General features: G+C 45.5%; 1 protein-coding gene across 6 annotated transcripts in view; it reads left to right on the forward strand.

The window, feature by feature from the left end:
- Positions 1–24,176, forward strand: part of HEATR5A (HEAT repeat containing 5A) — a 704,366-nt gene that overhangs the window by 531,508 nt on the left and 148,682 nt on the right. For all 6 annotated transcript variants that reach the window (XM_069638471.1, XM_069638476.1, XM_069638475.1 and 3 more), the window contains 2 exons: positions 10,738–10,917; positions 12,389–12,608. In XM_069638471.1, the coding sequence (XP_069494572.1) occupies positions 10,738–10,917; positions 12,389–12,608 (400 nt within the window). The remainder of the gene's footprint in view (positions 1–10,737; positions 10,918–12,388; positions 12,609–24,176) is intronic.

The raw sequence follows: 24,176 nt of genomic DNA on the forward strand, positions 1-24,176 counted from the left end.
TAGGGGACCCTCGCATATGGAAACAAGGCACAATCCCCACACACAAACTGATACGCCAGACACGAGGTTCAGTTCCCAAAATCTAGGGTTTATTGCAAAGCAAATAGTCTCAGTCGGCCGACTGGGTCTCACCTCCTGCAACGTGTCACCCAGACCTCGTGGGACGCAAGAGAGGGAGCATTCTACATCAGTTACATATATACAAAATTATCATCTTATTATCAGTAGTGACACATTCAAAAACTGCCAATAATGTATCTTTCTTTGCAATGGTTTGATGATTGACAATTATGACGACTATGACACCCTTCAGACATTTACTCAGCAACAGTTTGCAATTTGCAAAGATGCAGACATTCTTTGTTTTAGGGAACACAATGCTCTTGTTCTTACATGCAAGCTGCATGCAGGGGAGAGAGGCATTCCAGGCCCCACTATCTTCAAGTTTCTATTTGTGGGCTAGAGGTCATTTTGCCCTACATAGGCTCAATGAAGAGGGGCCACAGAAGAGAGCATAATTCAGCCTTTAACTGTTAATTTCTATAGTTTCTGCCGCTCCAGCGAGATTAGCTGGCACCTGCGTAGTGATTAAATGCCTTGTTACTTACTTCCAAGGACTTGTGAGGGAGGAGACCGGGGCATTGCTTTTCTGGGTTGTTTGGGCTGCATTTCAACATGCAACATGTGGCCTTGCGCTGTGCATGAGCAAGAACGAAATAGAATTCACTTACAGCAAAGCAGTTTGAACAGAAGCAAGAAAAGCAAAAATTACCAGAACAGCGACTTCTATTCCTATCAAAATGGACGCTGTATGGTTATATTGATGATTCTATACTGGCGATTCTAGATATATGATGCAGTTGGTTTTAGGTTAACATAATATACCGTTTATGCTACGGAAGGTCATTTTTTCCTAGACTCACAGCTTGGGCTAATGATCCTTTCCTAGGAATAGAATAGATTAGACTACTTACCTGATTTGGGGTAAATACTTGTGTTCATTGAAAAAAAAAAAGCTTTGTAAAGCAGCACCACAGCCTACTGTATCATTTATGAATGCATACCTGAAGCTTTATATTGGAACGGGTGACTTTTGGGCACAAGGCCCCATACTATTTTAGGGTTGGACTTAATAATATTGTGGGAAGCTGTATTTGTTGTGGTGTGCTGGAGTAAGGAATCAGACAAAGGAATGGCATTTTCACTAGGATCTTTATTTAAATGATTATGGAAAAGGCCTGTGTCTCCTTATTTCTGAAGGGTTTTCCAAACCTAACTAAAGAATAACTTGTCAGGGTAGTTGTCAAACTGTGTATGTCCTCTGTCCAAACTAGTCTACTCTAGCCCTACCATTAGAAAAATCCATTAGCATAAATAGTTCCAGGAGAATTACTCCTTTCTCCTGGTTCAAGGGGATTAGCCCTATGGGTGTGTTTCTATTAGTCTTTGTTAACAGTTTAACTTCTGCACTTGTAGCCAATATCAGGAGACTGACTCCCTTCGCCTGGTTCAACTGTTGGTTATATTTGGGTAACTTCCTGCAACAGTTTTGATCAACCTTGGCAATTCCTCCCAAGTTTAGCTCAGGGCTTGTTTAAAGTTTATCGACTCCTTCTGTTTCCAATACACAGTTATTCCTTGACTTTCTGTACCTTCCTTTTGTCCGGTAGAGTACGTTTGCTGGAAATGTTGGGTTTGACATGACTTCTAAATGAAAGGGGCCCCTGCCAAATAAGTGGGACAAAATGGTGTGCCACAAAATTAGGGGAGACAAACACCCTTCTCCCCAACCCCTAAAACTCTGCCCATGCTCTTGTCAGTGAGTACAATAGGAATTGTTAACATAGTGTCCTTGTTTCATTCTAACACTCAAAGGAGACTGTTCTTGTGGCACTCTTTAGCTTTAGTGTCCCACTTCAGGATAGAGTGTTGAGTGAGACTACTCCCAACATGGTCTTCTCTTTTAGTCCCTTTGACACAACAACGGCGAGGAGGAAGATCAATTGTGATATCTTCCCACTTTTATCCCAACTCTGGAGACGAGGGAGCTTTCCCCAGAGGCTTTCTTCCCATAAGGTACTCTTGACACATCTACTGAAACGAGGGCAATTACTCCTGAGGCCTTTGTTACATTCGGCACCCTGCCCCAATCCCCTTGCGGGTCTCTCGTGACTCCTGTAAACACTTCTCTGGTGGAGGCACATCACCAGTTCTTCCTGGGGTGTTGGCTCACTGTGTTCCAGCTGAACGATCTCCCTGCTTCTCCTTCTGGTCCCCGCTGCTGTGCTTTGGCTCCCCAGGGTCTCCGGTCAAGCATTGTTGAAGTTAATGGACCGCTCTGTCCACCTCATCAAGGTCACGCCACTGTCAGTCACTTCCCAGCATCCATCAGGCCTGCTCTGCATCAGCCTGCTAAGGACTCCTACACCCTGCTGTCAGCATCCTCTCTACTGGAGGTTTGCTTCTCCAGTGTGGCTTCTTGCTTCTAAGTTCAAACTTCCCGGGTCTGCCTGCCTTCAAGCCTGCTTCGCCTCTCAGGGAGTCCTTTCTCCATTTTTATGTCGTACAGCTGGGTCCCCCCCAGCGGAGTGTCGTATTCCTTTTTTTTTTTTGTCTGTTGTGTGTTCTTCATGGCTCCTTGCGGTCGCCTCTTCCCAGTAACCTCTGTACTTGGCAAAGGAGTAGTTTGCATAACTCATCGATCTTCTTCATCACAGTACTCTGTGAGTGGTCAGTAAAGCGAGGCGGACAACTGCTTGTAGTTTTCTCAATATTTGACATTTTATTTCACAGAACTGCATATAAAGCCTAAGACTGCCTACTCTACCAGGGAATTCCCTACCTAGTCTAGGATCTAAGGGAAAATCGTATAGCATTCACAAAACTGCCCGTAACACTAAACAACAAAACATTCAAAGAAAAGCATAAACATAAATAAGATTACCAAATAACCAGTGTCTAGGATGACTTCTCCTTGACTGGGGTAGATTGTGTTCCCCCAAGAATGTCCAAAGTCAATTGTTTCCAAGGAAAAATAAAGGTCTAAATCAGTTTGTGCAAAGTTCCAAAGAAGCAAAAGTTCACCCATACAGACATCCACTGGACAGTTCCTTCTTTGGCTCTTGAAATATTCCCCTCTCCAAGTTCTGCAAAGAACACAGTGCCAATGGCAATCCTGGATAGCTTCCTTCCAGGAAATAATGGATAAAAGTCAAAACAAAAGTACCACTTCCACTTGAATGACAATTCTTCTTTTGTAACCTCTGCAGCGTTGTGAATACAATTTGTCAGGATGCCTCTAAGGGCTTGCTTTTTCTGGGAAACTCCCTCCTATAAATTGCACTGTGGAAGCAGGGTCCTTTGCCTCAGTCTACTACTGCTTCAACTTCATTCAACTGAAAATATTCAGACACATTTACAGATAATCACAGTTCCCCTGCTTCTGCTGCAATTTTCTTTAAAAATGTATTAGGCAACTTTATGCAAGACTCTTTGACATCTACAGGTTGGCAAGGCACTATTCGCTCTATGTTATAAGAAAGGGCAACCTCTTTGCCTTTCCTTTTCAGTCTGGTCGATACCACAAAACTAATTCTAAGCTCTTTGACGGCTTCTCTCTCTCTCTGTCCAGTCTCGGCTTTACAGCTTCCTCCCCCAGATTCAGATACGCCTTTCTGTTTCCAGCCAGTGGTTACCCCATAGCTGTTGCCATTCTTCCAGCATTGGATAACCTTGTCACCCTTGTATCAGAGGACCCCGGGTTAATAACTGCTTCAACAACCTCAAAACCGTGGTGTTGCCTTCTTAATTGTGCTGATTTAACCTTAGGAAGGCTCTGTCTACTGGCATGGGTAATCCTTGGTCCTTCCGTGACTTCAACATCTTCAGCAATTATTATAAAGTTTGTTCTTGGTGTTACAAGAGTCGGGATCTCTTTCAGAAACAGATTTAGGTATACACAATCTCCCTTTGAGGAGGAACGTCAACTAATAAACTTGCGTTTCCTTTTGATTCAGGCAGCCTGTCCTTTAGCTCTACATACCTCTTCCATCCTCTTCATCAGTCCCTGAGGGATTCTGGCACATGTAGTTCGTTAACAGGAAAATCGGTTTTCCTATTCCCTTACTACTTTTGATAGTACTTTCAGTATCCTGGATATTGTTGGAAGAGGAATTATAGGGTTTTACCATTTTAGAGATAGATGGGATGGAAAGGACCACATTTCCATCATCTCTTTGGTATACCTTTGGCACTGGGTTGAAATATATATTTCTAGGCAGGCAGAGTTGTTCTTCACATACAGTATTTTGTTGGGTTATACCCTGGACGTTTATCTTTCCATCTTTATCAGGAGGTTAAGATATTTTAAATGTTCTATAAGCCAATTCCTCCTTTAATCCAGTGGCAAGAGTCTCCCTCGCCAAGGAGATATACTGTGTCCCACCCTGTGAAATCACCCCACTGCCCTGGGCCTTGGCTGCACCCAAATGATCCTCCCGCAGTACACCACCCCCAGGATTGGGATCAGGAAGCGACTTCCCTCTCCTGGCCACCTGGGAGGAGACTTTAGGCAGGGATTTAGTGGGGGATCCACAGGATTCTCCGCAACTCTTAGAAAATGACTTGAGATCAGACTATATGTCTGTTTTAGTCTTCCTTATCTTGGTGGTATCAGTTCCTACAGGAAGGAGGAGTATTGCAATAACATACAGTAGGGCTTTCAGATGGTCTCTCAGCAGACTTTATGGTCTCAAGGGTAAGAGAGTTCCATCACGAAACGGGAGTCCTTATCTGCATGAGGGTAGTCTCTCCCTGTGAGGTCCCATTTCCGCCACCTCTAGGGTGAATGTTGTGTAGCGGGCTCACCTTCATAGCCTCACACGGAATGTCTCCCCTCTGTGGAGAAGTGCCGACATCCCATGAATCGTCACATTGTGCTTATGCTATTGTTCTTGCATCTGAGTACTCACCTGTTGAACACTGGTAACTAATTCATATGCATCTTTAATCTCATATTGGCGAATGCGTATATATGCTATACATGGTTTTGATTGGCAATACTTACCTGTGATGTTACTAAAAGCCTAATAAATAACACATTTCTGATATATAACCGTCTAACTTGAATTAGGCTTTCTAAATTGTGACGAATACCGAGATGTCGTCATTTCTATCCAGTGGCGGGGGGGGGGGGGTGCAGGTGGGGTCCCTTCCCATGAGGCCAGGGAAGCTGCTGCTAGATAGTCCCCCTCGACGTGGTAGTCATGGGAAGAGAACTCTCCTCTGGGGACAAGGGAAAACATCTTAGGAGAACGCAATAGAACACCCTTCACCCATGCCCTGTACACCCTTCATTCCATAACCAAGAATATCTTTGAGAAACCTGAGGGTTTGCCTGACCCAAGTACTCGGACAATGTGGCCCATAGGAGGAATAAGGACTGATATGACATCTTCAGTTACAGGTGTTGACGTTGCGCCAGCGTGGAGCCTGTCACATATAAAAGGGAAACAGAAAAAGGACTAATTGTCTTCAGGCCACGATGAACCTGGGTGTTTCGAATCGCATCCAGAGAAGAACCAGGAGCAGCAGTGGACACAGGCGAGCAGCCGTGTAAGTTCACAGGAGGTTGAGCAAGAAACAACCTCCCCACCAGTCCTGACAGTGTGGTGGCACGAACGTGACCCGGTGGACTGGACAGTCTGGTAACAGCATTGAGACCATGAAGCAGAGAAACCAAGCGCAGACCCAAGCAGCCGACGGACTGATGAAGGAACGCCAGTGCTGCCATTAAGAAGCCAGATCCCAGGAAGAACCGGAGTGCTACCCAATCCCAGTGACGGGTACAGGGAAGTTGGGGAGGCCTGGTAGAGACCCGAGGCAGGCAGAGGAAGGGTCTTGCATCCGAGGAACCCTTCAAAGGCACAGTGGCCTAACGAAAAACACTAATCGCCAGAGAAGGGTCTGGGACCCGAATGTGAAGTTTGAGAGAGTCAGTGGAGAAGGAAAAACCATTAACTACCCAAGAGGGCTCAGGTATCCATCTCCGAATCAAGAAGCAAGGCATCTTCCGTGTGGCAGTACTTGGCGAGAGAGTAAGCCAAATGGCTCAAACCAAAGAGTGAGAAAAAACAGGGCCTGGGACCTGAATAAACAAGCAAGGTATCTTCTTTGTGGTCATACTTGGCAGGAGAGTGAACCAAGTGGGTCAAAACTGAAGAGAGAAACTAGGGTCTAGATCCCGAAATCGGAGAGTAACACAAGTCATCTTCCTCGTCGCAGTACTTGGTAGAGAGCGATATGTGATGAACCTGGTGGAATTTTGGGGACCTGTGGGGAGAACCTCTCTGCGAGAACCGAGAAGGAGAATGGCTGGAGCCGGCGTGGTGCAGCCGGGAGACTCGCTGACAAAAACAAGAAGCAGCTGCTACACTGGGTCATGGTGAGGGAATGCAAAGAGCTGGTGAGGGTCTCCTGGGTGTTTGCAGGGGACCAACGGCAGCGCTTAATTACCGCGAGAGACGTATGAAAGAAGCAGAAGCGGTTGGAAGAAGGAAACTAGCAGAAATCCTTTACGGGCTGACCGTGGTAGAACTCGGGAACACCATTCAGAACTGGTGAGTCTGCCCAAATACAGCAGGGACCCTGGGGCATATGGGCGAGCATGCAGAGTGCAGATAATTGTACACACCGTAACAGAGGGTGAGAGCAAAAGGATATATTATCAAAGGGAAGTGAACCACAAACAAAACCTTTACGAATATATGAATGGGTGAAAAACAAGCAAATGGAAAACCTAAGTAAGATAATACATCAAGAGGATACCTCATCCAGTGCAGTTAATATGTAACTCTGGAGAAGGACAAAGGCCCTTGATTAAAAGTGTTTGAGAACAAGAAGCCCTGGCAAGTGTAGGGAAGGCATGGTATCGCAAGTATTGACACTGACACACTGGATACAACTTGTAAAACCTTTATTGATAATGTTTGGGTTGGAGAAACTTCTATTCTGCCCTATAACTGAGATGGGAGTAGTCTCGACCATCAAACGATAAACAAAACTATCCTAGTGGAGTCTGTCATCTGTCAAATCAAAATGGCCTATACTAACAAAAACCTAATGCCCGCCCGATCTCTTACAAAAAGTGTAAAAAGGAGAACATGTATGCAAAAGGAAAAATCAGTGTTCAAATGATAATGTGGCTGAACCATCTCTCCTCCCCACGTTGGGTCTCACAAGGTAAGGTGATCCTTGTATGCAGGATGACACCCTCTGGCTCAGCTTCCAACACAGTACACAGTACACAGTTCAGAACCATGGATCGAGGCCCGCCTGGCCTTCCACGTTTAAAGTTCCTTTCTCTGGCTTTCAAAATAATGTTTCAAACGAAACGTTCACAAATGCCCCCCTCTGCCGGGCTCAGACCTTTCACGATACAGTTCCCACAAAGTTGCAAGGGTGCTCCCATCCCCAAGCTGAATATATATCCGGTCTCCCTCAATCGTGCTCGGACCACTTTCGGATGTTGAAGTCTTTCGAATGTGCGTGGCTTTCTTTATAGACCTTGCAGCAAGCACCACTTTGATTCACTATTTACTTTCTATTTTGGTGGTGTTCGGCCTTTTGCTTCAAACAATATACCTTTCACAGAGACTTTAGAATGGGCTACTTCCTTTCACCGGACTACTCTGTTATTTAGAATCGCTTAACTTGCAGCTGTATTTCACTTTAAAGTTCATTCATGGGTCTGCCTTTCTTCACGTTTCATCCACACGCATGCATCCTTCACTTGTTATATGATGTTGCTACTTCATTCACTTTAACACACACTGGTCTCTCAGGTTGCTTGCTAACTCAATGGATGTGTGTGCGCTTCTTTCTTGTTTGGCACTTTTCGATTTTCGAGTCAAGGTTAGTACCACATGCGTGACCTCGCCTTTCAACCATGAGGGTCGCTGGCGTCCTTGAAACACAATGCAATCTTCACTGGTGGGATCTGGCCTTCTCCACACGTCTTTCACAGCCTGTCGGAGGCAACAACCTCCAATTGGGAAGCCTTGGGGTTTTCAGCCCGCTACTCTTGTCCCTTGGTCTGTTGCTCTTCTCCAGTAGGTGTGCCTTAGTCCCAGAAGTTCTGCTCGTTCTCGTATTCCGCCTTGCTCGGAGTGTCTTTAGATGTTGCCTTTTATAAGTCTGTGGAGAGCTAATTGGTATCAGGTGTATGCACCTAGGGTGAAGTGTCTGACTTTGCCTGACCCGTTTAATGGGACATGTCCAGTACGATGTGAGAGAGTTAGTCTGGTTACTTGGTCACCCTCATACTCGGCCCAGTGTTTGTGTAAAAAGGGGTACTTCGAAAAATCCTAACAAATATGATGGGGTAGATGAACAAAAAATGGGGGGGGGGAATACCACATCTCATCCCCACTCCCCAAAGACCCCTCACCCAGGTGATCCTCCCGCACTGGTCCACCCTCAGGAACTAGATCCAAAAGCGATGGCCATGTCCTGGCTACCTGGATGACATGTCCTCGAGGACTAGCGGGTGAGATACCCTTTGGTTACTCACACAGGAGAGTATACCAGGCAATTACATGTGTGTGAATACAAGAAGCCCTGGCAGAAGAGTATACCAGGCAATAACAAGTGTACAAGAGCCAAAGAAGTCTTGAATGATAACATCAGGACTATAAAAGGGATTGTGCTAACCAGGAGAAGAGAAACCGCCCTGGTAGAAAGATATACCAGGAATCTTGAAAGAGACAGTTACCAAGTCAACCAAGTTCTTTTGGAAAAGTGACTGTTGGCCAAGAAAAGCCCAGAGAACTGTTATATGTGAAACAATGAATAATACAGGGGAAGGGAACCACCCTCTGGAACAAGGATCATTGTTCTTGAAGAACTTGTGTTGGAGCCATTTATTCTTTATGAACACTTTTCCTAACCATCCATGGTTAAAGACATTTTCCCTTCGCTTTTGTGTTAAGTTTCCAGTATGAGGGTCAGAATAGAACCTTGGACACAGGACAATTTGATTTGGGCATTCTGACCCAGACAGAGCCTTAGGTTTGATTTATCTTCTTAGAACAGTGTCAGAGGCATTTTCCCAACCCCTTTTATTTTCAATTAAAGTCTTTATCCAAAAACATTGCAACCTTGTGTCTGACTTTCATTCCTCATTCCTCACAGATAACAAGTGAAGCCGGTCAAAGAAGAGCAGCCAGGATCATGGACCCTTCTACCATTTGAGAACTGTGTGTTTGAAAATATGTGATATATATACCAGGGGAAGGGAGTCAATCCCCTTGGTTCTGTTGGCACTATTAAATCAAAATGCCAGGAGAAGGGAGTCATTCTGCTGGTAATCAAAGTTCTAAAGACTTTCTGATACAGAGTGTTAAGAGATGGGCCGCGTCTCTGCCAAGGAGAAGTGTTTGAACTTTGCCTTTTGTGTTGGAGAACATTTTTGATCTTGGGTAGGGAGCCATTCCCTTAAGAACTCTGGAAGTGAACTTTGATCCCCAGTCCAGAAGAATGGAGGAATTCTTCTGGACCAAGAAGGTCTATTTTATCTCTTCTTTAGTTTGAAGTGTAAGGGACAGAAACGGGGTTTTTGACACAGGACGGTGGACCATTGAATTACACTGACCTTCTGATGTAACTCTTAGTGTTTCAGTTGAGGCAGGGAAACCACTCTTATAGAGAGGGAAGGTTAGGTTTACTCTGTTTTCCTGAATAAATAAGTCTATAGCAGTTGTCGTGCCACCTGTGTAAACCTGGTCCTTCTGCACCCTTATAATGTGTGGAGTCATTGTATCCCTCACTTACCTACCTTGATTGGGTTTTAGCTACCTCTGTGTCTTCACAGTCTACCATAAATAGGGTGGCCTCCCAAATTCCTCCCACCAGGGCTGATTTTGAAAATCAATTTTAACACCTGGTGCCGGTCTTTCTTCCTAGGCCTCCGTTAAGGGACAAGAATGTATCAGATTCTAGCCGGGCCCTATTTGAGCCAAGGGCTGCACAAGCATGCCCATGCGGGCCGGAGATATATCCATGTCAATGAAATCTCAATTTTGGCAATGCTTCTCGATGATTCCCATAGCTGAAGGGATGGACCAAAACAAGATAGCGGGAACAGGGCTTAAAAAAAATGCATTTGTACCAACCATATAGGTGCATTGGGCTACTGATTCGGTAAATGTGCCAGCTGTCATGGTGTAGCCAAAACTAAATCAGCTGCCACCAGCCTACTCCACAAAACCTTTCCAGGGTGATAGAATTCTGGGACTAAAATAAGGTGCTTCCGACTCATTCCTGCCCTGGGAACCTCATAGACAGCACTCCAGAGAAAGGGCTACAGTCGCAGGGCGACTTCAGTAGAAGTCCATCTAGCCACAAAAAGAGTTAAACAAGCAAGGACGCCTACAAGAAGTTCAGGTGACCCAGAAAATAATCTGCCATAATTAATGATTACTGTAACACGCTGCCATTAAAGCACAAAACTCCTCCTGCAAGTACTACTTTCACACCAGGAGTTTCCATCCCAGCCTTGATACCATTTCTTTATCTTTGATGTACATTTGTGCTTACAGTGTGCTCCTCGGTTACCTGCTGCTGAGCTTCCTAGAGGGTGGGACTCCTATAGATGGTCTCTGGAAGTTCTCTGAATATGAAATATGCATGTGAAGGCAACGGAATAGGATGGAAATAACCCTGATCTCTGTATGGCATCAGGTTTGCAGTGCATGGATCGCCAGCGGAGTGGTGAGCGACCTCAACGACCTACGCAGGGTGCACCAACTACTGGTATCCTCGCTGACAAAAGTGCAGGCAGGCAAGGATCCCCAGAGCCAGCTGTACAATGAAAGCACCTGCACCATGGAGACACTAGCAGTGCTGAAAGCCTGGGCAGAGGTCAGTGTTTGTGTGTGTGTTTGTACCGCATGCAGCGCATGCTTGTTCAGCAAAGGCAGAGGGCCGTGCATGTACCTATATGATAGTGCATCATGGGCAGAGGTCAAATAAGGGTATGCAAGCATGGGCATATTCCATGTGGTGAAGGTAGGCCTGCCTGGTCAAAACCTCAGGAAAAGAGGAATTGGTCGCGCTGGAGAACAGTGAGGCATATAGAGTATTTTGTTAGGCAAGGCTAGGGGTGAAGAATAGAAGGGGGCTCCAAACACAAATGGACAGTTTGGAAATCTGCAACTCTCATCTGAAAGGTTGGGTAAAGTTTTGTAAGTGTGGGACACTGGGCTGTGGAGAGATGGTTTGCTAGGGCAAAACGTGCAGCATCCAATACTCTTGTTCTGGAGTGTTTTCTTATGGGATGAAATGTAAAAGGAGTGTAATTGCATGTGAGCCGAATAGCTGATATAAGATATGTGAGCATTAAGCAAAGGGTCAAAGTTGTGTGTATTAAGGATGGGACCCAATGGGAGTCAGATAGGACTTGAACACACATGATAAAGACTTCAGTTTGGATCAGGTCTGACGGTGGTTGAACTATCAACTTTGCCAAGGGATTTCAGAAAAGGTCATGTGTGTTTGGGTGGATGTGTTAGGAGAAGAATTCAGCTATCTTTGGAAGTCTATGCTCGAGGGCCACGAAGCCTGAGATTGAAGGGTTAGGTGGGAGGAGCTTGGGCACACGTGGGCCAAAGACTGTTTGCTGGAGTCGATTGATCTGTGGGGGAGTTTAGATTCTCCTAGGCAAAACTAAACAACGCGAGATACAATGGAGCTCCTACTTGCCTGCCATGAAGAGTACAATGGAGCTAGCATTTTCCCAGCTGAAAGGCTAGCCAAAGCAATGGGTGGGGCTTGCAGATGTGTTGTGAAGAGTTGGAAGGAGAGTTTTCTTCCTCACACTGTAACAAATGGCTCGAGGTGTGGGAAGCTTGCTGGACCATAAGGGTTGGGTATGAGACCTACATATCCACATTACACATTCCATTTGGGAGATGCTTGTCCAGTCCTGGTTTTAACTCTTCATTCTGGTACTTGTAGTCCTGGATTTATGATTGGGAAATTGGACTATTAACTATGATGAGAACTTGCCTATCTGAACGAATGCTTAGCCAGAGGTCACGTGTACCTAGTCCAAAGGTTATGCAGTAGCTCTCACAAGTGGAATGAACTGGTGAGGGCAGTGTGTAGGCTCTTTGGCTTATAGTTTTATGGGTGACTGGTACATAGTTCTGCTAAAGGAATAGAAGAAGCTTGTGGGCTGGAGAGTCGGGAATGCTTGTTGGCATCTGTGGAATGATGAGGGAGAAGCCCCAGCATTCCTACAATCAAGGATTGAGGATGTGCTCCTCATCTAGGCTGAAGGATTGGGAAAATGTGGAACATGCACAACCTGTTTATTCTCCCGTCTCCTCAGGTGTACATAGCTACAGTGAACAGTCAAAAGAAGCTCTGCAGCAAACCGAGGCCTTCTGAGAGCGTGGAGAGCCCTGAGCAGGCCCCTTCTATGGCAGATGGTCTGCTGAACTTGGTGCAGACCGAGCTGTCCACCCTCAGCAACCTCTGGCTCGCCGCACTTCAGGATTATGCACTGCTGACTCTGCCGCCAGAGTATGCCCACCAACTCCCGGCACAAGGTAATCAACCGGCAAAAGAAGCTCACAAAGGCTTGAATAGTCTTATTGCAAGCTTTATTTTGAAGTTTTTTGAATGTTGTTAGAATTGCATTTCTACTGTGGCAGATAGAAAAGAGACTCGGAACGGAAGAACTTGCGATGACATCTATGTATTTGCTTACACAGGCTAGGTTTGGTATAAGCACACACAGGGGGCTATCTACAGCAGTGCACTAATACACTCCCTGGATCTTGGCTCAACAGACTCTAGGACAAACAATAGTGTTAGGGGTTCTCTATCATGGGGATACCGGTCTACCCCAGGTTCGCAAAAGCACAACATGCTCTGCGATGTAGCACCCAGTTGCCTCTTTGCACAGTCTTCTTCACAGGCGTTTAGCACATTGTTCCCAATTTGAAAATTCACATTAGAAGCATATAGTGTCCCAGTGTGCTAGGAGGGTTAGGGTGTCCTTTACGTTGGGGAATTCTTATGCCCTGTCCCTCCCTCTCCTTAGCTACATAAGGGGCACAGTGTCCTTCACACTACTGGGTTTGCTTTAGGACTCTTTACCCTAAGGATTGTCCTTCTCAGGGGGACATGGTGAGATTCACACATGTCTGCCCATGGTTTAGAATGTCAAACGGCTCCATTTCTGAGGAACCTTCTCAGGTTTACCAGCAGTCAGGAGGCTAGTAGAGTGAGCCTGCACAGATTTATTTTCTTGTCAAAGCTCCCTCCTGTTAGGTCACAGCACAGGTTGGGCAGAAGCAGCACTAGCCTACCATAGACACCCGTACCTTTGTTTGCTACTGGTTTTCTCCACCTAGATCTCCATTCAACCAGGGCTGCCGTTATGTGGGTTTTCAGGTCACAGAGCTTTCAGTAATTGCTGCATGCCTGTTACAATGTCGATGATCCCATGGCCAAAGCCTGTAGATCTGGCTCTAGGCTTCACTCTTTTTGCCAACCTGCAGGTATGCATTGCTAGGGTTTCCAAATAGTAGCAATGGGGTAGGGGTTCTTCAGAGATGGGCATGACATCACTCCAATCGGGGGCCCAGACTCCTTAAAGGATTGGCCCCTTCAGAATTCCCCATAGACCTCCTCTACAAAGATCATGAGCTCTTGACTCAGGCTACTGTAAGGGTGCAGAAGTAGACATGGGACACAAAGGTGGCATGCTTGTTGGCACACACCTTTATTGAAAAGAAAATAAGTAAGAACCCTACCTGTCCCCATAACTAAGAGGGGTTTCCCTGCCTCACGCCAAACTAAAGATGACATCAGAATGTCAGTCAAAAACAAATAGTCCACTGTCCTATGTCCCAAACCTATTTCTGTCCCGTACACTTCAAAGGAAAACTATAAAGTAGGCTACACCCTCACCTCATAAGGGCAGCTCCCTCCGTCAGGATGATTTTTAGACAGTTTGTGACTGATGGGGGAATATCCTTCTTCCACTGGCCGTCACTAGGCTTTTCTGTATTGTACCACACAGATGTGTAGGCGGTCTCTCTCTTCCCCAGATCTTCTCAGGCGATTTACTTAGAGTTCCAAAAACAACAATTGGGAAGGTGTCTCCCTTCCCCAAACCGTTCTTAGTCGCTCTTTCAATAGTATCAATGTTGTCTGGATTTCTACCAAAGAATAGATCTTCCTTTCTCTGGTCATATAACTTGTACCAAAGAATCTTTCTCTTCCCCTGGTCTTCTCCTGACTTTGGTTAGAGAATATGTCTCGCTTAGTTCTTCTTCCTCTTGCCAAAGGATATCTTTCTCACCCCTTGGTCTTCTCTTCTCCTCATGTGGGTCCCAGATCCCCTTCTCAGCTTTGTAATGTATCTTACTTAAGCCCGGTTCACTATCCTGCCAGACGTTATCTTGCCTCTACAACTCTCTCAGCTTCTCAGTATTCAAGTCCCAGTCTTAGATTTATAGTGTTTTTAATCGGGCCCGGTTCACTATCCTATCAGCGTCTCATCTTGTCTCTCTGGGTTGTTCTCTCACCGAATATGTCTTTAGTGATCTCTCTGCTTGGTCCCACTGGGACGAGGAAAATGACTCTGCACTTCCTCGCAACCACAGCCTCTAGGGTCTCCCAGTGTCTTCACTGTCCCCATCCACGTACCTTTCAACTTGGTCCGCAGGGGTGCTGTTCCGCAAACACTGGTAAGCTTCTCTGGCTTCCCCTTGGCTTTCACGGTCTACTCTCGGCTTTTGGTGGCTGCACCACGTGGGGTTCACGCCTGGACCACTCGGATGGCTGCTTTCCTGCCACCGGATGTCGAGTTCTCCAGCCTTCGGGAAAGTCTTGGCTCTTCTCCGCCTTCTTGTTCCCCGCCTTCCATCTCCTGGTGTTCGGGTCTGCAGCACATCCTCTCTGCATAGCTTCCCTACCCAGCTCGATGCTCCTCAGGGGCAGGACTGACTCTGAGGAGAGTCCTTAATCAGTTTTTATGGCAGATTGACTCTCGAGTCTCGGATAGCTAGCATGTTTGTCTTGATTCCGCGTGGGGCTTTCATTGCCCTGCTTTTCCTCATGTCAGTTCTTTTGGAGTCATCGATACTTGTACTTCCCTCACGCTTCCTCATCACAGTATTGCCCACCTGAGATACAGGGCTGCTATACATATGTTAACTAGCAGAAGGAGGAGACGGAGAGGGTGGGTGTGTTTGGGCTCTATCCATGTTGTTGTGCTAGCAATGCCTGGCGGCATGGTGGTTAACATACAGCGTACTCCCTCGAGAGTCTTGCCCTCCCATGGGATCCTCCCGCTAAGTGCCAACCCCAGAGGGACTATCGAGTAGTGGTCTCAACTCCCTGGCCCCACGGGAATGGTCCCCTCCAGGGGGGAGAAGTGACGACATTGAGGTATTCGTCACACTACCCTGACCTGCAAAGACCCCGCCAGACTGGGGCAGAAGCCGGCGCTCTGACTCTTGTCACTGTTGCTGATTCGGTAGGAAATGGTACCCTTTCCTCAGAATGCAGTAGAACTTCCTTCTGACAATGACCGTCCATTCCCGACATGGCTGCCCTCCTGCTACGCTAGCATTGTAGTATTTTCATTCCACCCCTGCCCCATCTACTCCAATGCACCCAGGGAAGTATTCTCTCCTGTCTCATGCCCCCACCCACACCGAGAACCTCTTCAAAGACACCATCTCACACGTGATAAGGATCTGTGTCCATGCCTTCTAGTGAAGTCTAAAATATAGGCGCTTTTCTCATGCAGGCATTGATCTTAGCAATATAGCAATGAGCAAGTGTTGACCGGTTGTCAGAAGCTATTCAGTCTAAGTGGTGTTGTTGCATATTGAGATGGATTTTCAGAACCAGTGCTTCGTCAGGGTTCTGAGATACCAAGTCTTACCGAACTCAAGGTAGGTGCGTAGAGGAGTAATGCTTAGACTTCAGAAATTGTGGCAATGGTGTAGTTCTTTCAATGAGACACACGGGGCACACAAGTATGAAGAGACACTGTTTATTTGACCTTGCCACACTCGTAGCAATGTAAAGAACAGGTAAGTATTACTAGCACACTACAGTTGTAGGTCAAATGGTCGAAAACTAAATGATCGAATGACCATTTGATCGAAGTAAAATGGTTGGGAAAAAAAGGTTGAATTTTTTTATTTTTTTATTTTATGGGGGGGTTCCTCTCCCAACCCCCCTTTTTCTTTATTAAAAATATTTTTAACCAACCAAAACTAAAAATATATATAAATAAATAAATAAATTTGACCTTTTTTTTTTCCAAACATTTTACTTCGATCAAATGGTCATTCGATCTTTTATTTTCGACCATTTGACCGGACACCGCACACTACTACACCCGTATGCATTCACAATGGCTGTTCTCACTAGAGAACACATTCAATTTACTTTTAAGACTGAGATGATTCAATTGGGAAACAGAACTCTGTGCAGTAAAGCAAGCAAAACAGGTTAGTAATCCAGAAACCGTTGAAATTGAAGTTGCGTAATGTAAAAGCTACTAAAAACGCTATCACATGCCTTACGAAATATGGCTCTAACACCTCAAAAGGCCTTCGCTGCTAAGGTGAGTAGGTCTATTGTCCTTAAGAGTCCCAAATAGAAACCTTTGTAATGCGTTGGGTGTCTTTGGAAGTGGAGAACGAGGGGTTGGAAAACACAACAGGTGAGTAAAATGTTTCAGTGATGAAAGAATAAAGGTAAGTCCCAAGGATAAGGGATCCTCTCTACCCCACCACTCTAGGGTAAGCTCAGGGGGATCCTTGGCCGGAACTCTGATAATCAAGAGCAGGTAAGGGAGAGGTAGGTTGAGGACTTAGCACTCGTACAAACCTACTGCAAACAGTTAAGCAGACACTGCTTACTTACTCCAATTCCACCCCTAGGGTTTCTAGATTTGATGGGCCTACTATCTTCTTTGGTTCCGATGCAGGGGTCCCAGTGGTCAGGGGTGCAGTAGTAGTTTTTGGCATTGGAATTGGGTCTTTCTAAGCTGCGGTTCAGAGCTCAAATGACTGTTCCTAATGCTGTGCAGCTGGACAACCCAGGCACCCTGAGATTCAGACCACCACAAGTCCCATGAAGATAGAAGACCCCTAGGGCATGATGGATGCAGGCAGCAGTGAAGAACACCGCGCTCAGGCGGCTGCAGGCGACTCACAAGACAAAAACTGCTCCTAGAAGGCCCTTCTTCAAGATTTGGAACAGCAGCTGCAGGACTGTTCTTGCGTCACAAGCTGGAGAACTACAATGTTCCAAGGTGAAACCTACAACGGTGAGTGGTGGTCCACCCACAGGATGATCCCAGGCATTTCTGAAGGCTTCCAAGGGCATGATCAGCATGCAGGGGTGTGGACTGGGTGGTCCAACAAGCCGAAGAGGCAAAGCACTGGTGATGGTCTATGGGAGATTGCCGTAGGAAATGCTGGATGTCTTCCACAGACGTCCTTGTGTCTTCAATTTTCTGCAGCTGCTTAGTGGCCTTTGCTCCAAGGACAATCTGAAGAATGGCTACAGGAGTCTTTTATCCTAAATTTGAGCTGTGGTACCCCTTAGCCCTCCAATGGAAAGGATCTGCACCATTCAAACTGGCAAATGCTGTCCCGTCATTGGCAGCCTCTTCTCTAGATCTGCCCAGCAACAGATATAGCCCTGGCCAGACAGTCCCAGCCCTCAAATCCGGCCAGATGCTCACACTGCTGCTTTTTTCCAAGGCAAGGCTTTGCATATGACATTTCATGACCTGACCGGGCAGGAAGGAGGCCAAAGGAGAAGATGGCCAAAGGACAGGGGATAATGCTTGGCACAGCCATTTTGAGTATTTACTGCTCAAAAAGACATCATACATTAAAAATAATGTAAAACGTGGTAGAAAAATATCCACTGCCACCAGCCTGTCTTCAACACATAATGAAAGCAACAAAAATGTACTAAAAGAAAATTGGTTATGAAGTACCCACAGCACACTTCACTGTGCAGCTTAAAAACAATAAATCACGCAAAGTGAGACAAGGTCCCCCTGGCACTGGTAGCCTTAGGGACTGACCAGTGTGCCCAAAAATAAACTAAGCAAGTTAAGTAAAGCTAAGAGGCTTCGCTTTCGTCCAAAGGACAGGAATCAAACGATAACGTAACTGTTCAGGATTCCACGAATGTCAAGGTAAAGCTGCAAAAAGAAAGTCTTACCTAACAAACACCAACACACTGACTCTCCTGCTTGTCTGGGCCTTCCTGGGTCGCCCTGCCATATTCTTCATCTGACAGTTTTCTGCTGGTGGACTGCCTTTGTTCTTCAAGCCCATTGGTATCTGCTTGGCTGGGTTCCTCTGTCCTCTTGTAGCCATCTTCACCATTGCTTCCCCTTCTGGCTGGCTGGTCCCACTCCAAGGAAGGACAATTGTTATTTTGAGCCTTTTAGTGTCCCTGGCGTTCTGGGGTTCAAGTTCCTGGTTGTTGGGACACTGTAAACCTTATCTGGAAAAGTAGAGCTGCACTTACCAGGGTTTTCTTCGGCCTTCATGAACCGCCTGTTCGGGCACAACGACCATGAGTACTTCTCTTTGGGCCCTTGGTTGGTGGCTTGTTTGAGATACTTATCGCCGGGAATACCTGTGGTCCGAGTTCGAAAGGTCTATGCAGGTTCCCTTCTATAAAGTTTTGCCATTTCTTTGCATTGGGCCGAATCCTGCTTGGCTGTGTCTCTTCCTGGGGCTGCTGGATCTTCAACTGGGCACTGGATCTCTTCAAGAGGCTTTCCACTATTATCCCCTGGGGTCAGCTGTAGTAATCGCCATACATGTGGGGTCGAACCAGCACTTACCTTCCTATCCCCATAACCACAATTGTGCCTTCTGACGCTGTCCGATTCATTCCTTTGGGGGAACAATGGAACTTATCTCCCAAAGTGATTTTAAAGTTATGTAACCTGCCTTTTGCCATTTTACCTGTGCCCCCCTTAGGTCCGTTTAGCTTTAGGCCAAATACTGGAATTTTAGCAAGTACCATTGATTCCATATGTATTTTTAATGTCTTACATTTCACTTGTCAATGTGAAAAGCCTGGTTACAATGCATACCTTCACGGTTTTACTCTATTTTTCCTAGGAGCTTAATGTGTTGGTACTATCAGTGTACAATTATTCTCATTTGGTGGCCTCAAACTGTTTTTCTCCTCTTTTCCTCCCTCTGTCCTACATTTACTGTTAAGGGTGCATTTTTATTTAACATGCTTAAACAACTTATTAACCTTGAGTTACGCAGTTGAGGACCATTGATCTTAAATATGGGTGAGGGGATGTGGCAATAAAACCAGATGATGCAGGGGATGTAGAAACATGAACCAGGGACAAGGACAGCGGAGAATGATATAGGAACGGATAGTGGAGGAGCTGCTAGGTTTTAGGATGAAGGGGTGAGGGATAAGTACTGTGGGGTTGTCGTAGAGAGGTAGGGGGAAGAGAACAGGAAGATGTGGTGGGGTAGAATGCTATGCAATTGGTTCTTCAGAAAGGAGGAGAGATAGAAGGTTAGATTTACATAGAGATAGAGTGGGAATAGTGCAGCAAAGGGTAGGCAAAGAGCATTCCAGAGTAAGGTAGCGAGGAGTGTAATAGAGCGTAAATGAGAGGAAGTGCAAGGGGCATGAGGTGGCAAGGTTGTGAGCCGAGGATGATTGTAGGGAACGAGGGGGAAAGATAGGGGGTGAGATGGGCCAATAGGTAGGGTAGACATGTCTGTGTATAGTTCTAAAGATAATGAGTTTATACTTTGCACTCTGTCTCATAGAGATATCCAGCCTAACTCACGAGGGGCTAGGGAGGTGGAAGTAAAGCGGTGGAGGTTGAAGAGTGTACGGACGGCAAAGTTGAGCACTTTGTTGAGAGGTGAAAAAGCATAGTTGGGAAGGCCATAGAGTAGGCTGGCACATTAGTCAGATCAAGAGTACTAAAGAGGAGATTAGGTACTTGGCAGTGTTGAACGGAAGAAGATGCCTTATATTTCCGATATTGAGGACATTAAGTCTTGCTCCAGTGGGAGATTTGGAGATGAAGCACGAGAAGGTGTGAGATGGGTCAAAGACTACAATAAGGTTGTGAGCAGAGTAGGGAAGGTAATCTGGAGAAAAGAATAAAAAGAGGGGAGAGGAAGACCGAGCCTGTTTTGATGGGAAGTAGAGAACATCAGTCTCACTAGTGTTGAGTATGAGCGAGTGAGATGCCATCCGGTATTTGATGGCAAGGAGACAGACGTTTTCGACCATTTCTCGTCCGATAATGAGGGGAAAAAGATATTGGAGTGTCATCACAGAGTTTATGGGAGAAGCCATAGGAGAGCAAGGTGCCAAAAGCAGAGGTATAGAGAGTGAAAAGAAGTGGACCCAGCACTGACGCTTGTGGAACACCAGCAGTAAGGGAGTGAGTGGGGAGGTAAGGCTGTTCCAGGACACCTGGAAATGTGCAGGGTGAGATATGAAGCAAACTAAGCAAGGCCTTGTCGCTGATGCTTACGAGAGATAGTGTTGAGAGAAGGTTAGAATGGTTGATGGTATCAAAGGCAGCAGAGAGGTTCGGAGAATGAGAATAGATGAACAGTTAGCATGACAAGAGGAAGAGATGTAGTTGCTGACATTGAGGAGAGCTCACTCAGTAGAGTGCAGAAGTCTGGAGCCAGATAGAAGAGGATCCCAGAGGGTTGTGTGTGTCGAACTCTGAGTTGCTTGAAAACTTCACACTCTAGGATTTTGGAATAGTGAGGTAGAAGAGACAGGACGAAAGTTGGTTGGACAGTTGGATCCAGGCCAGGTTTATTAAGGATAGGCATGATAGTAGCTGAATTGTAGGATGATGGGAAAAGTGAAACGGTCGAGAGGAGTTGAAGATTGATGTAAGATATGGAGCGACACTCTTATGAGTTTCACTATGCGTGGGGATAGAGGGTCAATGGGGGCAGATGAGGGGTTAGCCCTGAGAAGGTCACAAATGTAATTGAGGTTAGTGGGGCAAAGGAAGACTTTGTCACAAGAGAGGAGGGTAGAGGTGCTGTAGAAAAGTGAGCAGTTAGGGGGTAAAAGGTGTTAGGTAGATTTTTCTTTTTAGTGAAATTTTCCCCACCTTTTGAGTCCCCCTGCATTCCAGCTGGACTATTGGATTTTCTGACTGGTTCTGTTTCCACACTGACTCATTCTTTTACTCTAACCTTGGGAACCCTTTCTACCTCTTTTTGGTACTTTTTAATGGAGTTATAGTTTCCTCCATCTTTTCTGGCATCTACCTTTTACTATTGCCGTACACAGCACTTTCTGTGCAGTTTTGCTGGGAGTTCCTAGAGGTTTCATTTTTATTTTCCCTGTGCTAACACGCTGTTAACATGGCAGGGAATATTTTTTATCCTACCTGGGTTTTATTTTGCGAGATCAGCACACTCCACCTTAAGTGGACTGCTGAAGGGAAATATTGTCTCCCTTTTCTCGCTTTTCCAGTAACATTTAGTTACTGTTCCAAGATCATCTGACAGTCTGATGGCAGTGTTCCTTTGTGTACTACTTTTTGTAGACTTTTACCGCAGGCTGTCTTTGCAGCTGCGCTAAGGGACACACGGTGTAAGACCATATATGGAATAAAGGCACAATAACCATATACTAATGACATGCCAGTCGTGAGGTTTGTTTCCCAAACAAGTCTGGTTTATTTTCAGAGTATCTTAGTCAGCTGACCGGGTCTCAATACCTCAAGGCGTGTGTTCAGACACTGTGAAAGGAGAGTGAGAGGAGAGTGAGAGGAGAGTGAGAGAGCATGGGTAAAATCCATATACATGACATATAGGCTAGGGTTCAGTAATTGACAGTTATGCACGTAACTTCGATCACTCTAAACATTTGGAATTTCTAGCCGAGGCTGCAGACACAGCTTACTGTTTTGGGGAACACGGGCACTGGCACAGGGAAGGATATCATGTTCTAGAAGGGAGACATTCCAACTAATGTTATCTATTCGCTGCGATCATGGACTAAGGGTCAGACAGTTCTGAAGCAGAGAAAATACCATTGTTCATGGAGGATCACTGTTAGTCGCATATCATTCTTATTTAACTGCCTTCTGCAACAGCATTTGCAAGACAGGCTGGCACCTGGGTTGCTGATTAGTCGATGCTTATTTACAGCTTCAAGGCTTCCCAGAATAAGAAAACCAATGTATTTCTGCAGGGTTTCACATTCCTGCCTACGTTGGCATTCAAAGTTCACAAACTGTGGCCTCGCACCGTGTGTAGATCTACCCAAGTCGCTATCATAATCATTATCAGAAATATTGATTGCCATAAACTCCTTGATTATTTCATTCTCTTGTTTGAGGCCACCATTTATCATATTGGGTTTGGACTTCAGGATCTCTGTACTAATTATCTGTACACATTCATTTGTGATTATGGAGCAAGTGGCTGGACCACATTGAATGCAACAACATCAGGGTATGAGGATGCTGAATATCATGATCACAATGGCGATCAATTTCCATCCCCAGGATTGAACCACGTTCTCAAATTTAGATTCCAGAATTTACAGCTTGTAATTTTTTAATTGCCTCAAATATTTTAGGGAGGAGTCTCTTACAAAAACACAGCACACTGATCCCACTAATTTGCATACACCTCCACGGTCAGCCAAAATGTCAAGAACCATTCTATTTTGAAGTGCAACTAGTCTGATTGCCTTTTGTTCCAGTGGCATGTTGTATAGTATGTCAGTGGTTTCATTAATTGTGTTCTCCAACACCCTGGACAATCTTCTAATATTCCATTAATGTATTGCTTGTCCCCAAAAAGGTATAAAGGATTTAGCGATATCACCAAAAATCTGCCAAGCAGCATCATCTCGCCAGGGCCGAGATCTGGATATTTTTGCTAGTTCAGAGGTTGTACCGAGAAATACACCAGGTAAAAGTATCCCTAAATAACAGGTACCTTCCCAGTTTCTAGGTAACCATGGATAGGCTTGATCCCCACATACAAAATAGACAAGATCTCCTATATATAGCGGTTTCTCTTCGTGCTCAAGTATAGCAGTATTCATACATCTAGTAAATGTACCCATTGGGTGAGAACCTTTTTTCCGTAAACAGAATGTGGACTATGGTTAATAGTGTAGGAATGAGGCATGGCATCTTTGTTACCTACAGGAGCCATTTTTAAATTAATCAGTGACTGTTAAGGTCTAGAGAGTCTATCAATGGGGCTGGTCGATGCAGTGTTCATTTTACTTCTATTTGTGAACATGGAACAACCCAAGGGTGTCTATACCAATCTCTCAAATTCATTTATGTTAGTGTAACTGGAAACTTTGAAGGAACTATCATTCCATCTCCCAAAAAACAGAGCTCTTAGTGATGCATAACAGGCAGTACTCGGGGGTAGAGGATGTATATACCAGCCTATTCCTCTTTCCCCATGCTGGGGTAAATGCGAGCACACCCAGCAACTGGATTGGTTCAAGATTGCATGTGTCATATTCATAATCAATAACAGAGTATTGTTATTGTAACCTTTTCTGTGTTTAACATCTCATGAAGGAAGAGTGTAAGAAAGCACATTAGCCGGGGTCATGGTGGGAGCATTGACAGTGGGCGATAGGGTATTCATGGATGTATATCTTCTAAATACCAGGACAAGTATGATGGCCAGGAGCAGTTTTCTTTCTCGGAGCAGATTCAATGTTAATGTATATGGTTCTATTAATGTCTTCATCAGCGCAAGAGGCAGCATGAGCAAATGCAGGCATGATCTATAAAGGATTATTTCAAGTTTCTCAGCGTCGGTTGAGAGAAGTCTCGCATGGCAACACACGTTTAGTCAGTAGAATGTAAGCAAGTTCAATTCGGCCTGCTTAAGATGGCAGCAAGCTGGTGTTTACCTCAGAGGCTCCAAAATATAGGAGCAAGTATCAACATCCATAGTGTCGGTACCTTTGCCCCCGCTTGTCCGCGCTAGGTTGCAAAGCCCTTCACTTTCAAAAATAGCACCGGGAAATCGCGTGTCAGAGCCTTTATCCGATACAGCTCATACGCTCCCTTTCCCTGTGTGCGTTTTGCCTGTATCCAA

Source organism: Ambystoma mexicanum, chromosome 14 (assembly GCF_040938575.1).
Source record: "Ambystoma mexicanum isolate Mex_15411 chromosome 14, UKY_AmexF1_1, whole genome shotgun sequence".
In the NCBI taxonomy this organism is placed as follows: Eukaryota; Metazoa; Chordata; class Amphibia; order Caudata; family Ambystomatidae; genus Ambystoma; species Ambystoma mexicanum.